The 16,633-nt window shown below is 30.1% G+C and overlaps 1 protein-coding gene across 1 annotated transcript in view; it reads right to left on the bottom strand.

Moving 5' to 3' along the window:
* Window positions 1-15,072: 15,072 nt before the first annotated feature.
* The window catches only part of LOC108748585 (beta-1-syntrophin), a 283,761-nt gene continuing 282,200 nt past the window's right edge, over window positions 15,073-16,633 (bottom strand). Inside the window, exons 7-8 of the mRNA XM_018486825.1 lie at window positions 15,897-16,114; window positions 15,073-15,492 (exon numbers count right to left, since the gene is read on the bottom strand). Coding sequence (XP_018342327.1) covers window positions 15,400-15,492; window positions 15,897-16,114 — 311 coding nt within the window. The 3' untranslated portion in view covers window positions 15,073-15,399. The remainder of the gene's footprint in view (window positions 15,493-15,896; window positions 16,115-16,633) is intronic.

The following is a 16,633-nucleotide window of genomic DNA, read 5'->3' as shown; positions in this document are numbered from 1 at the left end:
TCTCTCTCTCTCTCTCTCTCTCTCTCTCTCTCTCTCTCTCTGTCTCTCCCTTTTCTATCTCTTCTTTTCTTTGTCTTTCTCTCTTTTATATATTGAAAAAAATATATATTTATATATATGATTTTATTATAATATTTTTTACGAACAGTATTTGTTTTAAATATTTTTAGTACTAATTAAAAAACACTTGCCACAATAATATATCTATACTATGAGATTTATGTTAGTTTATGTATACTTATAGTCATGATACTGAATCTGGTACTGTCACCACAGAAAGATCCATTTTGTAGATATATAATTCTCATTTATTCGTCAATTCTAGAATAAACTCAGGAATCAAAGAGTAATCAATTAAAAATTAACATCAAGTATGTTAATATAAATCCTTTGAAAGGTGTACGAAGCTGTATATAAAGATTTAATTGAATCAACAGTGTGGTCTCAGATATCAGAGCAATATAATGCATATACATATATATATAAGTAATTGTGTATCAAAGAATATAAAAATCAAGTATATTCCTTTGAAAAAAGGGCAATTATAATGGATGTCATCAAATTTTTTTTATCAGAGCAATATAATGCATATACATATATATATAAGTAATTGTGTATCAAAGAATATAAAAATCAAGTATATTCCTTTGAAAAAAGGGCAATTATAATGGATGTCATCAAATTTTTTTTCCAGTTTTCCTGCCATTATCTTTTTTTATCTAATTAAAATTAATTTAAATTATATTTTGATATTTTTTATTTTTCTGACATATACTATACATATAATTGTGTTCATTATTAAACTGAATCAATTATAGAATAATGAAATAAAGTTAAGCAAGAAAATTACAATTTAAAAAAAAATTTTTAAATAAAAACAACAAAACAATTAATACATTTAAAAATAAATGTTCAATAAAATGCAAAGACTTGAACATTTTTGAAAAAAATATAATTTATAAAAGAAGCTTTTTTCATATACTAAGTAAATGTTTACATTTTTAAAGACTTATTTCTGAATAATAAAAAAGGGAATGACACTATAGTGTAAATTTGTAGATTTACAAACATACATAAAAGAAAATTGTGTTTCTCTTGGTGTAAAGAATTGCTTACCTAGAAAAGTAGAGATTCGAAGAAATTGGAAATTCTAGGATCTCGAGTATGTTTTGAGCTTACCTATATGTTGGAATGCACTGGCTTTGATGCGCAACGCTAAACACGTACCGCAGAATTCATCTCACGAACGAAAGGAGCTTTATAGCGAGACGGGAGATAGAGAAGAAGCGTCGCGTTCCTCTTCTGTGTTCTTACGTAAACAGATCTTTAAGCTGGCCTTGCAGCTCCGACGTTGACGTGCACCACGCATTTTCAGAAACTGCATGGTAAAATGTAAGCTTACAATGGTTCATACCTATATATTTATAAAAAATGTTTGTTAAAATTTTAAAAAACATAATAAAAAGTTAACAACTTTAATTAAAATATACGAATCATTTAAATACGAGTATATAATAGGATGCATTTTTTAACACAGCGATTTTCGAATAAAAGAAAAGAGATTATTTAAATCTTATCAATATTGCCATTATAAACTTAAAGAAATGATTCCTTGATTATTTTAACAATATAATAAGAACATCCTGTAAAATTATATTTTATACTTTATTCAAATATTTTTGAAAATCTAGTCTGATATATTAAGACTAAAAATTAAGAATAATACGAGATTGAGGAGGGGAGAAGGAAGTTGTATATCCACTTGTTGGTATATTATTTATCATAAACAAGAAAACATACGTATTTTATATTAATATTAAAAATATAAAGATAATACTTTTTTATTTTTATTATCTTAATTATTTTAAATTTAATTGCTCAGTTTAATTGCAATATATTGTTCAGCTTCAAATTAGAATTACCAACAATTTCTTCTGAATAAGTTATATCAGCGGAATACATTGTACGTCCCGGAGAAAGAAAACACGAAATTCTCGCAGAAAGCGGGAAGAGCAAAACCAGGAATGAGGAACGGGATCGTGTATTCTACGTCAGAGATTCCAAACGCCGCGCCGGAACGTGCACGACGAAGATATGTGTTTCTCGTTCTGTGAAAGCTACGAAGATAACGATATTGAATCGCAATGCCTCGGACATCGTCGTTCGACCGTCGCGATCCGCTCGAATGCACCCGACTGACCCGCTTCCGGCACCGCCGAGGGAATCCCAAGAAATCCTAGCAGACGGAGGACTACTATGATCGACTCTGACACTTTAGAACGAGAAATCAATTGGAATCATACAGAGTGATTTCTAAGGAAACATTTTTTCAATTTTCAATTTACAATATTTTTTATTTATCATTTCTTCCTCCGACAATTTAAATTGTTAACTTATGTGCATGAAATATGCATATTAGATTAGAAGTACATTGAGTTCGAATATATGAATTTTTATAAGCGTATTATAATATATTTTCTATATGCTATTATTCGTATATTCCTTCATAATAAATAATAGACAATTCTTTCTAATTTTGATATACTTTAGCAATTTTCGCGTAATTTGCATTTTAACGATAGCACTTTATTTCGTCTGCTGCAACTATTACACAACTGCAACGGACAGCTTAAGTTGTGCAGCGAGAGTTGCACCGGCAGGTGCAACGCGTCTTTCGCCTTTAATAACCAATTCGTGCAGCCGTCAAGCTTTCGAACTTGCCACAAAAGCTCAATTGTTCCGTGGAACGTCGGTAAACGTAAGAACGAATTCGCGAATCTCTCGCGAGGTTCCAATCAAAAACTGCATAATATCGCGAATATTAAATTTTTCACCCTGTTCTCTCCATCCTTTTTTCCATTTTCTATTCCCATACTGCTATTTAAAATATTTTTCTAAATATACATCAAGATAAATATTGATTAATAGGTAATTTAATGCTGATTGGCCTGTATGTAAATAAAACATAAAAATATATATATATATATTTTTTGTCTTTATCCTACAGAATAAAAAATTTTAGATATAAATCTTATTTGAGCTTGAAAAGGTGATCAAGAGCATTTATGCACGTGGAGAAAACTCGGGCAAAACGAATATTTTTTATTTTCGCTTATCTATCTAAAATAGTGCTATGAGTCACTGACTGTTGAAGGAATAACCTAGCGAAAGTGCGAAACAACATACAATTGCGCTCGTTTGTTTGATAGAGAAATAATAAAAGAAATTGTATGCTTTCTTGCGATTTTCACTCAGCTAGGTACGTAGCTTAATTATTAGCAGTAATTGTGTCTTAATCATATGAATGATTTTTTGTAGGAATTCTCTATCTTTAAATGTGTATTTGAAATTAAAATTTTTCACTTGTTTAAACTTATTCTAACTTTTCCAAATTCATGCCAAGTAGATTCTTTGGCCAAAAATGGATGGGGGCAAAGCTCATCCTCTTTACCCGGTATTTGATTGCATTGGAAATATCGGAAAGACGGAGGGACAGACGATCTTTTGAATAAACGAAACGTACGATTGTTTACATTTTATTTTTGTTTTTTTTTCCACGTTTTTTTCCAGTATAATATGCGTTCCGAAGAATACACCGACTCTATTCGAAAACTAGATAGTATTATACAATCAGTATCATCAATGGGCTCATGAAGGCTACATTATAAATATATAGAGGATTTGGCAGCTACTTTCCTGACGACACTTGATTTTTTTAATTCCATCCTCATTGCTCGAGTAATCCATCCACTTTGCCCAGGGAAGTCAGCAAATAATTTCTCTTTTTTTACACTTTGACTAGAAAAACATTTAAATGTTTAAGTTTTTTAATTCCATTTAATTCTATTTCAAAGTTGATTCCGTTAATTATGAGAATAAAAAAGGTTTTTGATCTTAATTTTTAACTGCGTCATTTTTCTTTTTAAACCTTAACACATCTGCTTTGTCCAAATTTCCCTTATATACCACAAAAGTTGAGCATAACAAGATTAATTTCTCGAGCAGCAAGCGGCTGTGACGGACGCAATAAATGTGTCGAAAAGGCCGGGCGTCCTGCAAGGCGATTGCAACGGCATGCTGGAAAACGGTAGACGGCCGATTGAAATGCAAATGGTAGCGGTCGGCGTTATTTCGGCTCTGGTCACGTGTACATGTCGGCGAGTGCGCTTGTTTCGAATTCGATCGCGCCCTTTTCCCTGCATGGGTGTCGCGACATACAAACAAGCAGCATCGTTACAAAAATTCTGCTACCAAAACCGCAACCGACACCGACGACATCACCGTCCAGTATCGTCGTTACACATCTAGCTATGCTATAACTTTAATTTCGTCGGAGCAAGTATGTACCGCTATTTTATCTGTGACAATTTGTAGTAGGAGAGTAAAAAATTAATGATAAAAAAAATTAAAACTTTCTCACATTAGAAAAATAGGAAACTTAAAAATATCTATTAAAATTTAGCGTGTACTTCGCCAGGATATTATTTATATAAATTAAAGATATGTTTCCCGGACTGAGAATATCCATTTAAAACTGCATAATAATAATAATAACGCATAAATATTTAAATTTAAAAAATTACATAATATTATTTCGTTTCATATTTTGCATAAAACTTGCTAAAATAAAAATTAAGTTAACGACATTAATGTAAATCGTAATTTTTTTACTTTTTGTATGACAAAATTAGTGTAAACGAAATAAACAAGATAAAATCTCTGAAAAAATTTCCTACTTGAAGTTGATTTAAAACCAGTATTTTAATATTTATTATATTCTCAAACTTAATTTGTCTAAAATTTAATGTAAAACGCAAAATGTCTCCGTATATAAATATTTTATATTTTTATTGAAAAAAACATAAACGCAGAAATTAATTTAGAGATACCGCTACATTAGAATTAGAAAAAAAATTGATGTATTGAACTGATGTATATGAAGAGAACTCGTTTCATTTTTGTTGCGGTGGATGACATCTGCAAATATCTAGATAAAGTTTGTAACACAAAGCACAGCATCGGATATCGTAACCCTCATAACGCGAGGTATTGATAAAGCCATTGCTCAAAAATTTGAACAGTATTGACGAATACGTGTCAAATCTTCGATCCATTTTATCGGCTTCGATTTTTTTTCGACGTGGCATACAATCGATCGAGCACAATGATAATTCACTCTATTTGACGAAGCGTGCAACGAAAAACCGATAAACAGCATAAAACACACTCGGCAAATGTCTGTGTTGTTGAACAAATAATCGCTTTTCCAAAATCCTTTTTAATCCTCATCCAACATCACTTTATACAATCGTACTATATTTAAATTCGGTTTATAAGTTTGCAGATATCTATTACGTATATAATTTGGAGGAAAAAATTGATTTCAACTATTATTCCATTTATTATATTAAGGAGTTAGGCCATCCCTGAGGCTCTAAAATGATATCTATCTTTGGAAACTTTTTGTGAGTAATAAAATAAATAACTTTATTTAAAATCTGTTTAGAGATCTTCAGTACATATTTAACAAATTTAAAAAGTCCAAAATAGCAAAGCATTGACTCACTTGTGGAATACTTTTTTTCTGCAGCTCCAAATCAGTGTACAGGATTCCAGGCACATGGTTTGACTTTGAACAAAGAATTTTCATTATCTACGTATCAAAGATCAAAGAAGTACGTATGGATTTATCAAAATATTGATTTTTCTCAAAATGGCAGCTATTTTACTAAAAAAACTTATATTTTTTTGTCCTAAAATGTTTTGTACAAAAAATGTATAAAAATGTTAATTGCAAAAAAGTTTTCAAGATTTCGAAAAAAACTTACTTAATTTTTTTACAGAATGTATGAAAGAATATTCTGTGAAAGAAAAATTCAAGCAAATCGGATAAAAACTATAAGAATTATGCTGCATACCGATTTAAAATGCTATTTTGAGAAAAACGCGTTTAAAGTTTTTGTTTTCATCGTATTTCTATGATTAAAAATTATTTAAGCAAAAAAGAAAATTCGATTTTTTTAAACTTCAGGGATGGCTTAACTTATTATTCTTTATTATAGACAGAAAGTTTTCTATTAACTATTATTACTAATTATCATTATTTTTCACTTGATCAATTAAAATCAATTTATCAATGAAAGCATACTGATTTTATTTTTTTTTTAATATTTATGGAAAATTTGAAAACATCTGAATAAATTCGAATCTATTGAAAGACTTGAAATCGTATCTCTTTGTAATGATATATCTATGATACGTGTATGTTTGAAAAACTATTTTATAGTTATACTATATGTTCTTAATGTTCTAACACATGAAGTTGCACTAGTTTTAGATGTACTTGAACTGGCGATATCGCGGCAGTAAATACAATTTAAAAGAAATCTTCTTTTCTTTGCGTTTCGATACATAATTTACGACTGCACGATTGGAGTTCTAAAGAAATTCAAAAGAATAGTGCAGCTTCGTGACTGGAAACGACAAAAGTAGGTTTTCACAGAGCTGAGGGGTACCAAGACGAACAAAAAGTTTCGAGACTTTGTCATTTTTATCGGCAGTCCCAATATCCACGTCTCGTGATTGCCTCGCGAAACTTTTCTGATCTGTCTTCCGGTCGAAGATCTCTTCCATTTCGCTCGCGGGGCTTACCGCACGTAAATCATGCGTTGCGTTCCAGAAGCTTGTGATACAGGATGTGTTAAAAATAATAGTCTCTGAGCTTTTACATAGTACAATAGTCAAAAATTATTTGCAACGTAGATATAGAAATAAATTGTCTTCAAGATATATATATATATATATATATACACGTAGTGATCCAAATTTCAATATTCGGAGTACAGAACATAATACTTTATAATAAAAGAAACAACTTTTTTCTTTTGCAAAATTGCGTCTAACAAGTAGTTTTTATAGGAGAGTAGGTTGAAGTTATACGAGTAAACGCAAAAATTTATCTATCAAATGTAATTTTATTACACGAAAAAGTTGTTCGTTTTTTAGCACAAAAAACAACTTTTTCCTTTGACAAAATTGCGTCCGATAAGTAGTTTTTGCAAGACAGCAGGTTGAAATTAACACATAAACGCAGAAATTATTTATCGCAATTTTGCTAAAGGAAAAAGTTGTTTGTTTTAGCATAAAGTATCATGTCCTGTTGTACTCCGAATGCGAGAATTTCGGATCACCCTCTATAGGCAAAAGTATTTAATTTTTAATATCCAAAAATTATTCTTCATTTCATTTCAATGCATGCATTTATATGTACAACTACAATTATTACCTTCTTCATTAACTTCTAGTAGATACAATTTAAATTTTAAGAATTTAAACTTTCTATCAAAATAAAATAATTTATTGTATTAATAAATTCTAAAATTCAAATTTGACGATACAAAATCATGAAACATTTTAATATTATAAAAAAATATATCAATTTAAAAAGATAATATAGTAGAGAGCGCCTAAGGATCGGTTAAAGTTAAGAGTTACGAATAATATATAATATTCTAAGATCATGAATTTAATTAATCTCAAATGTGACTGTGCGCCAAAACGTTCGGACATTAAAACACAATCAATCTGAGATGCTAATAATCGCGAGCCGAAAAGTTCGGACAATCGCGAGTATATATTAGTATATATAATCCCCCCTTTATTTCAAATAAGAAACTTTTATTGCGAAAAATATTACCTCAGCCAGAATTCGAACCTGGGACCTCTCGACTTTCCGGGACGAGTGTCTTAGCCAGCTCGCGATTATTAGCATCTCAGATTGATTGTGTTTTAATGTTCGAACGTTTCGGCACACAGTCACATTTAAGATTAATTAAATTCATGAACTTAGAATATTATATTATTCGTAACTCTTAACTTTAACCGATCCTTAGGCGCTCTCTACTATATTATGTTGTTACATTAACTCGGTCGGTTTCTATTTCTTAAAAATAAAAATTATGTGATGTAGACATATGCTGATAGAATCAATTCTTATAATTAGTAATTAATAATCAATTAATTTTTATACTAGTTATCTAAAATAAATTTTATTATTTACTTACGTAGTTGCTCAAAATTGCCTTCATAGTTTTATCTTATATGACACAGGACCACAAAAAAAATTTTTGATGAGCAGCTCAAATTAGAGTAGGTGTTTCTTATAGATTTTAGATCGCTGAATTCGAATTTGTAAGCCGTTTTGCTTCATCACGTTCAGTGTTTTAGTTAATTGAAGAAAATGGCGAGAAATCTGTGAAAATTAAAACATTAGGAAGAGTAAAAATAAATATAACATTAAAATACGTCGCCGAATTAATTTAAATATATTTTAGCAAATTTAACAAAGTGTAATAAACAACAATATTGCTTTACTAATGTCAGATATTATAGTCTCTCTACATTACGCGCGCGCACCGCTCGAGTAGCAGTGCTTGAGCGACGTGTGCGGTGCGTATATATATATATATATATATCGTATATATATGTGTGTAGAGAAAAGTTGTAATACCCAACATTAATAAAGCAAAATTGTTGTTTCTAACTAGTCTTCTTAGTCTGAATAAATTCTCGGAAAGTTTGGGAAAAATCAGGTTTTTCCTGGTTTTTTATCATATTTTTTCAGACCTTTCTCTTCTAAAGTAATTTTATTTTTATTGTCCTTTATGTCAATAATTTCATTAAATTGCTAATTTTTTACTATTAAGAATTCTAAGAAATAAATCATATAATATATGAATAGAGTTCCCTGTCATGACCATTTATGAAATTAAAAAAAATATTTGTTTTAATGTCGAAAAAAGAACAAATTTCTTATACGATGTTATTACGTACGTATTGTCGTATGACAAAGTTTGCAGGTCCATATGTTATTTGGCTACAGCATAAAATATTTTCAAACTCAAAAATGTTTTCATCCTACAGCCAATTAACACACCTGAAAAACCTGTCATATATGTGATAATCCATAAACGAAGATAAATCTTCTATTTAGTTGTAAAAAATAATTTAAAGTAACAAATTCTATCATTAAATTCAAATATAGGCGAAAAAGAATGTATTAAAAGAATATTTTTTTGGAAAAAGTGGAAAAAATTTAGTTTTTTTCTTCGATTTTATTTTCCCGGAAAATTAAAAACACTATAAAAGAGTATTTTTTTAACTTTTTGTATTTTTTGGAAAAAAATCGGAAAAATGCAAGATTTTATTTTTTCGAAAAATTAAAAACTATTTTTTACACTTTGTTAAATTTGCCAAAATATATTTAATTCAGTTCTGCGATAGCAGCATCATATTTAATTTTATTGTTTCTCCAACATTTTAATTTTCACAAATGTTTCGTCATAATTCGTCTCAATTAATTAAAAAATTAAACACGATGAAGCAAAACGGCTTACGAATTCGAATTCAGCGACTTAAAATCTATAAGAAACGCTTACTCCAGATTTGAGTTGCTCTTCAAAAATTTTTGTGGTATTGTGTTTTATGTTTCTATTGTTTCTATTATTATTATTATTATTAATATTATTATTATTATTATATAAGTACATAATAATAAATTTAAAGAAATAAAAAATATCAGCACATTCGTTGTTCTAACTTTTTTATTTGGTAACTCAATAGTATACAAAGTTGCTGCAAACTTAGGGAAAATAAAGCGGAAGGCTTTCATCACATCCTATGCAATTTACTCAACGATTTACTCTAAATTATTAAAAAAATATGCATTCCACGCGCGAACGAATTCAATAATAAAATCTTCGATGTTTAACTTAGCATGTTAATAATAATTATGTTAATAACTTGTTAACAGTCGCTTACGCGCGCTTATGCGAAATGCGCTCCATCGATCCAAAACGGACGCAATAATTCACTACTAATATCCTGCCGCCATTTTCCGCGAATTTCCATTCTAAAGATCAGATAATATCAGATTGCAGGTAATTTTGCAGATATGTGTGCTATAAAAACATTAATTAGTCTATTTATATAAATTATTTAATACTATTCACGGGTAAAAGAGAATTAAATACAGTTAATTGTCAATTTTAATTATACAATCTAATCTAATGCTAATCTTAAAATCTCGGATAATAATATAATTGTGACATAAAATTTGTTGATACAATTAGTAATTATTTATTTTAAAGGACATTTCATTAAATATAGTTTACATCAAAATCAAAATTATCGATAAAATATCCTTGAAATAAATAATTATCTACTAATTGTTAATGGAACGATCGTGAAAATTTCATTAAATTATCTATTAAACGAAATCCAAATACTACGAAGCAGTGAAAAATCGTTCCGGTTTGAAGAGAAGCGCAAAAAATGCTCGGGAAGTGATACAATCAATAGTACATGACTTCGTTGATATGTCTACTTAATCTCAATCTTATTATTGTACGTCCACCCTATACAACATTCAACAATCTCGATGGGAGACACTCGTATTTATACAGAAAAAGAAAATCACAGGCTTTTATAACACACGCCAGACATATAATAATAGAATTTATAATATAAAAATCTATTAGTAGTTAAAATATTATTATTATCATCATCATTATTGTTTGAAAGTATGTCTTGTAGCTTCTGAAACTACAAGACAAGGACCGTCTCGCGATGGTTACCCGTTACAGGTCGCTTTCTCATCATTATTATTATCATTATTATCATTATTATTAGTATTATTATTATTATCATCATTATTATTATAAATAGAATAGAATTGCGTTAAGAATAAATATATATGAAAAATATTGAGGAGAAGGAATTAAAAAATTTGGTCGTAAAATACTCTACGATATTAAATCACTGCAAGTTTATACCAAAAATATATCGTTTAGCGATAAATAATTCATTTGAATAAATAAATAATAATAAGAGCAATAGCCAGTAGTTACTTATGGTAATCTCTAGTCTGGTAAAGTATAAAATACCGACATACTTACGATATGCTATAAAAGTCTGTGAAGAAAATTTCATTCTTACATTCTCTCATAACCTTGTGTCAAGGATAACTTTTTAAACGCCTGATTTCCTCGTTTCAATTTAATAATTCTATGACAAATTATTATCGATTATCGATGAATTTTCGATTGACTTAACATATTAAAAATTTTAATAGTCTTCCAAGTTTTTTCGAAACCATCAAAGTTCTGAAAATTAAAAAAAAAAATTTCAGAAAGTGCCAGATACTACCAACTAAAACCAGATAATCTAAATTAAAAAAATTAAGAGTACATATATATTTAGATCTACTTTTAGATTTGATTCCAGGGATTTGAATCTTTATAAGAACTTTTATAAATTTATATGTTCTTAATGTATGTTCTGAAATTCATATTTCATCTAAAAAAACATATTATAAATATATTGTGGCTCCTTAGATTTCTAAATTTTATACTGTCCAATATACAAATCCCCGTAAATTACTTCAAATTTTATTAAAGAGTTAAAAATAGATTTAAACAGATTGTATGTGTGAAATTTACAAATGGATTTCCAGATTCTAGAAAATTAGAATTCTAGATCCTTTGATAAATTATTAGAGGTTTCAATCATTTTTATACTAATTTCATCCTTTAAATAAAAGTCCTGGGTCCTTGAAAATTCGCAACATTTTTATATTCTCTTCCTTTCATATTATATGGATTTTTTAACATTTATATTCTGAGCAATGATATGAATAATTATTTAGATATGCTATTGCTTTTGAGAAACAAAAAAATCAGGCTGTACACATCGATGTTTTTTGCTACCTTAAATTTACTTGCATTAAAGAATACGAATCGTACAAAACAGCTAGAATAGCCGCCCATTGAATTACCAAGGGACCTTCTATTTCACGCGGTTTCCTTTTAAGGTTTTGCTTAAATTATAAGCAATGCTATAATAGTTCAGAACGCGATAATTTTCATATTCTATTTTTGTTCAACAACTGTTTCTTAGATGAATATATTAAAAATATATGAATTCCACTTAAAATATTTAGTGTCAGATCAAAAAATTATGTACTATAAAATGAAAATATTTGAAGAAACTTGGTGAAATATTTGTTAAAACGTGTAATAAATCGTCCTTCTATCATAGTTTAACATTAACACACTCGATTCCCTCGATTTTCCACAATGTATATTATCTTTCTTGCTCCTATAAAAAGCAATCATCTATTTTCAGCAGATTACATATTGGAAATATTATACTTTTGTGTTTTTTGTTTGCTCTACTGTAAAGTAAAACTATACAAAAATGCAGTATGCAATTTAAATTTCGCAATAATCTTGACATTACCAAATTCTTAAAAAATAAAAAATGTCGGAATCTTTTTTAACATCGTTCACTGATGCGAAGATGGAGGAGCCTGAATATAAGTCAACCTCGAGTCTTGCCTCGCCACGGAACCGCCGCGCCGCCAAGAGGATATTTCCATTTTGTCTGGCTGAGATCGATGGCGATCGCCTCACCATTCTCGAGTACAATTCCGAGAAAGTATTTTGGCCGAGAAACGCGCAGGATATTCCAACTTCCGCGAACTCACTCGAGGCGCTTTGACTGTGAGCAGGAGGCGGAGTGACATAAATATCGTCTTACCGAAACGAAACACGTTATCTCGAGGAAAGTTCTCGCCGGAAGATCAAGGGAGTAAACTCTTTAAGTCCTTTCCAGGTGTTCCCAGCCTCCGTGGACTTTAGTACGATCGTACGATGCACGTGAATTTTTCGGAAAAACGAGAACAAAGCTGACCGTGAGAAATCTCTGCACAAGATTCAAGTATGCAAAATGTCATGTTTTCTTTCGTTATATGAAGAATCTGGCCGATTGGGAAAAGCTCGTTTTTACACAAAGCCCAATTACAAACTTTTCAAGTGTAATTTTTATTACAAAGTACATTTAAAAATTCGACTAATTAAATGTGCTAATTATAATTGAACGCCAACTTCTGTTTCGTTATTTTCCGCTTTGTAATATACACATCTGCACACATTTTGACAAAACTTGTTCAGAATAATGAACAAATTTATTATTATTATTATTATTATTACTCTTTCCTGCTTTGTTTTACTACTTAAGACTTAAGTGAATTTAAAGGAATGTATCTTGCAAGCCTTCAAGGGAAGTGGAAGGTCAAACACCAATGAGCGGCTCATTGTTTGTTAATAACGACTATGTTTCCACCGTGCGCAGTGCCAAAGTCCCATTTTTGGATATTACATTGACAGAAATGTGGCGTTAAATGTCACACGGACACTATTTAATTTTCAATATTATAATATCCTACAATAAATTCTATCATAAATGTGGTGTTCAATATTCTGCCGTAATATAATACCACATAATCTTAAATATAATTATACGATGTGTAAGTATCTATGTTTACGTCAAATGTGTAGTATCTGAATGAGAATTAGATTTTGGAACTCTCTAGCTAGCCAGTGTGTAACACTGAATGTACGGTGAAAACGTAGTCTTCATTATAATTAGCTCCTACATTCGTAACGAGTACGTTACATGCTTCGTCTAAGCGTCTCAATCGTGCATATGATCAGGGTGATCACAAAGTTTAAACGACAAAAGAAAAAGAAATTCTGAAATTCTGTGTAAAATGCTTTATTTTATAAAATGCCTGAGAAATAAATGTAGAAGGCGTAATGATAATTAGATTCGATTGAAAATTAATTTAATCAAATAGCAGGCAATTTATATGAATATTAACTAAATAGACAATGTCAATGTATTTAAAGTTTATTATAAAATACCTCGTCAGTACATCATTACATCGTTTATGAATAATATATTAATAAAAAAATTAATACATATAAGACATAAATTAATATAATTGAAAATGATATTTGAATCTATCTATTAAAATATCGTAATATTTTTAATTAAAAGGGGATTTAATTAACTTAATTAAATTAAAAATATTTACACAATAATATTAGAGAATTAATCCATACATTATCTCTTGTTACAAATATTTGTTCTGTAAACGTTATTAAACAAAAAAAAAAGTTAAATAAAAGCCTGCGTTAAAAAATTAATTTAATAAAATATTTTCTCTCGCGCGTAGCAAATAGAAATACTTTGCGTCAAGATACAATTTCGCACCATTATTTTTCAAAACTCAAATTATACAAATTGTATTCAAAAATAGGAATGTATTATATTTAACGAATCCTAGTCGTCATTTAAACAATTGTGCTTATCTGATTTCTATGCTCGTTACAATCATCGCAATGTGACATCCGACACTGGATTAATGAATATTTATTGATAATCTGTCGAAGTCTGTCAGTTCTTTGCGATTAGTCTTACTTAGGGTTAGGTAAGTAGTTAATTAAATTAGTTACTTAGGCGCGTTGATCAGCGGCGTCGGTGTTTTTCTTCACCTTTCCGCTTCTCCGTCCTTGTCACGTATCGTACTTTCTTCGATATATCGTCTGGTGGATGGCTTCGTATCGATTATCGTCGAAAATAAAAAAGAGGAAAAGGACTGTTACCCAGTTTTTAACGACCGTCTCGAGTCGATTTATCGCAATCGAGCTTCTCGATGAAGATCTTTAAACGTGGACTGTCTAAATTATAAATGTACAGTCTTCTTTTCACCTTGCGTACATCTTTTTGACGAAATACTGGAATCCTTGGACCAAATCCGAGAATTCTACGATGTGTATAATTTGTAGATTTGCTTGCATTTTCATTTAAAAAGCTGAGCCGTTTTTATAATTTTTAAAATCGTACATATTAAATTTTGATTTCAACAACAGAAATATTTAAATCTTTGTGAGAAGTCATGACATAGTGCTTATTAAAACAAACAATAAAACTTGGAATCAATTGTAAATAATGAAATCGATTCTTAAGAATCCTGAAATTTTCCCAAACTCTCGGAATTGTTAAACTATCTTAAAAATCTTAGATTTTAACATTTCAGATTGGTAAATACTAAAATATTTATTTTGATATTTAAGTACCTAACATTTGACACTTTTTATTTTCGATTTCAATAATTTTCCAGATTCGGAGAATCCTCGGATCGTTATCCTGTCCAAATCATTACTCTATTCTCACTCATTCCTAAACTGTTACACTATTACTGTTTCACTTCAAATCTCTTTTTCTTCCACATTTCAAAGCTCCGCAACTAGAATAGGACATCGCTGCACGCGATGCGAGACCTTTGACAAAGATTATAGTCCTCACATTTCTTATCCATTAGGACATTTCTGACTCATCAAGTCTCGGTTCTGTTACTTCGAATTCTCGAAAAAAACATTAATTTTCTCCTTTTCACTGCGATTATTTTCGAGTTCAATGAAGAAAGACGCTGGTAACGGACCTCGTGGTGTGAGGGGGCAAGTCGGGGGCCTCTGTGAGGGCCCCCTCGTGCCCCTATGCACTCAGGCCAAGCCGATGAATCTTCGCCGAAAGAAAGTTGTGCAGGACGAACACGATTGGTTTTGGACAACTCTCCAAATCTAGTTCCTACAATAATAATTAACCGATACCTTTTACTTACTGATGAAAGACTGACGGAAGTATTATAGTTTTCTTACTGTTTAAGGAAATATCGAATTTTTAATTAATCAACGTTAAATGCCTACGAATTCAAGTGAATAAGGAAACAGTTTTCAGGACAACTAGCCATTTTTCATCATTAATAAAAAAAAAAAGAAAAAAAAACGACGGTGCACGTAGAAGTCCTAGTAAGGACTTGGAGTAACTACATTGAATAATGTAAGTTGAAATGAAGAAATTTACGATTATAGCAAACTTTCTCTCGTTCCATAAACTTGCTCTTAAATTTACGACGCCTCGAAAATTCCCCGGGATATTAAATTTTCCAGTCTTTTTGATTTTTGAAATCCATATGTCTATCAAATACTCACAATTTCGCCGTCTTCGCCTCCAAAATCGAGCCACAGGAGACGGGCGCCGTCGTCCGCGGACATTTTCAATTTGTCGAAGGATCTTCTCCAGAGTGGCGTGGGTGGTGATCCAGGACTTACGCCGTTCCCAGCAGTACCCCGCGTTCCTGCGGAGTAAAGCGCGAAACCTTCTTCGTGGTTGACAACCAACTGACAGGCCTTACCTTGCCATGTACAACCTATAACATACCAAATATCACAAAATTAAAATAGTAGAGAGAAAAATAGAAATCTTTTCACAACCCATTATTTTATATCATTTTTACATTTATATTAATATAAATCGATTTTATGTGTATCGTGCTTGTTGCTTCCGTGCTGTTTCAGTGCTTTATGTTTACGTTCTCATTCTATTTATATAATACATAACGCAAATTATAATAGGTGAACGATTTAAACTTATTACACACATTCGTGTAACACAAGCAAGACAATTTTTAAAAACAAATTAATCTTTCATTGCAAATTAATAGCTTTTATTACAATTTAATAAATTGACAGTTTATTTCTTCCGAATAAGAATCCGATCAGATAATTGTAAAACGTAATTATATAAATATCATAATTTTATAAGCCCGATTGAATAAAAATCAATAAAGATTTCATTTATTTTGAATAATCATAATCGCAATTGTATAATTAATGTTCAAGAAAATTTCTTGTGACATTTACTATTTTTTATGAGGCAGCCTGTATAT

The sequence above is a fragment of the Trachymyrmex septentrionalis genome, unplaced genomic scaffold, assembly GCF_001594115.1.
Source record: "Trachymyrmex septentrionalis isolate Tsep2-gDNA-1 unplaced genomic scaffold, Tsep1.0 scaffold235, whole genome shotgun sequence".
Taxonomy (NCBI): domain Eukaryota; kingdom Metazoa; phylum Arthropoda; class Insecta; order Hymenoptera; family Formicidae; genus Trachymyrmex; species Trachymyrmex septentrionalis.
This window is presented reverse-complemented; position numbering and strand designations above follow the sequence as displayed.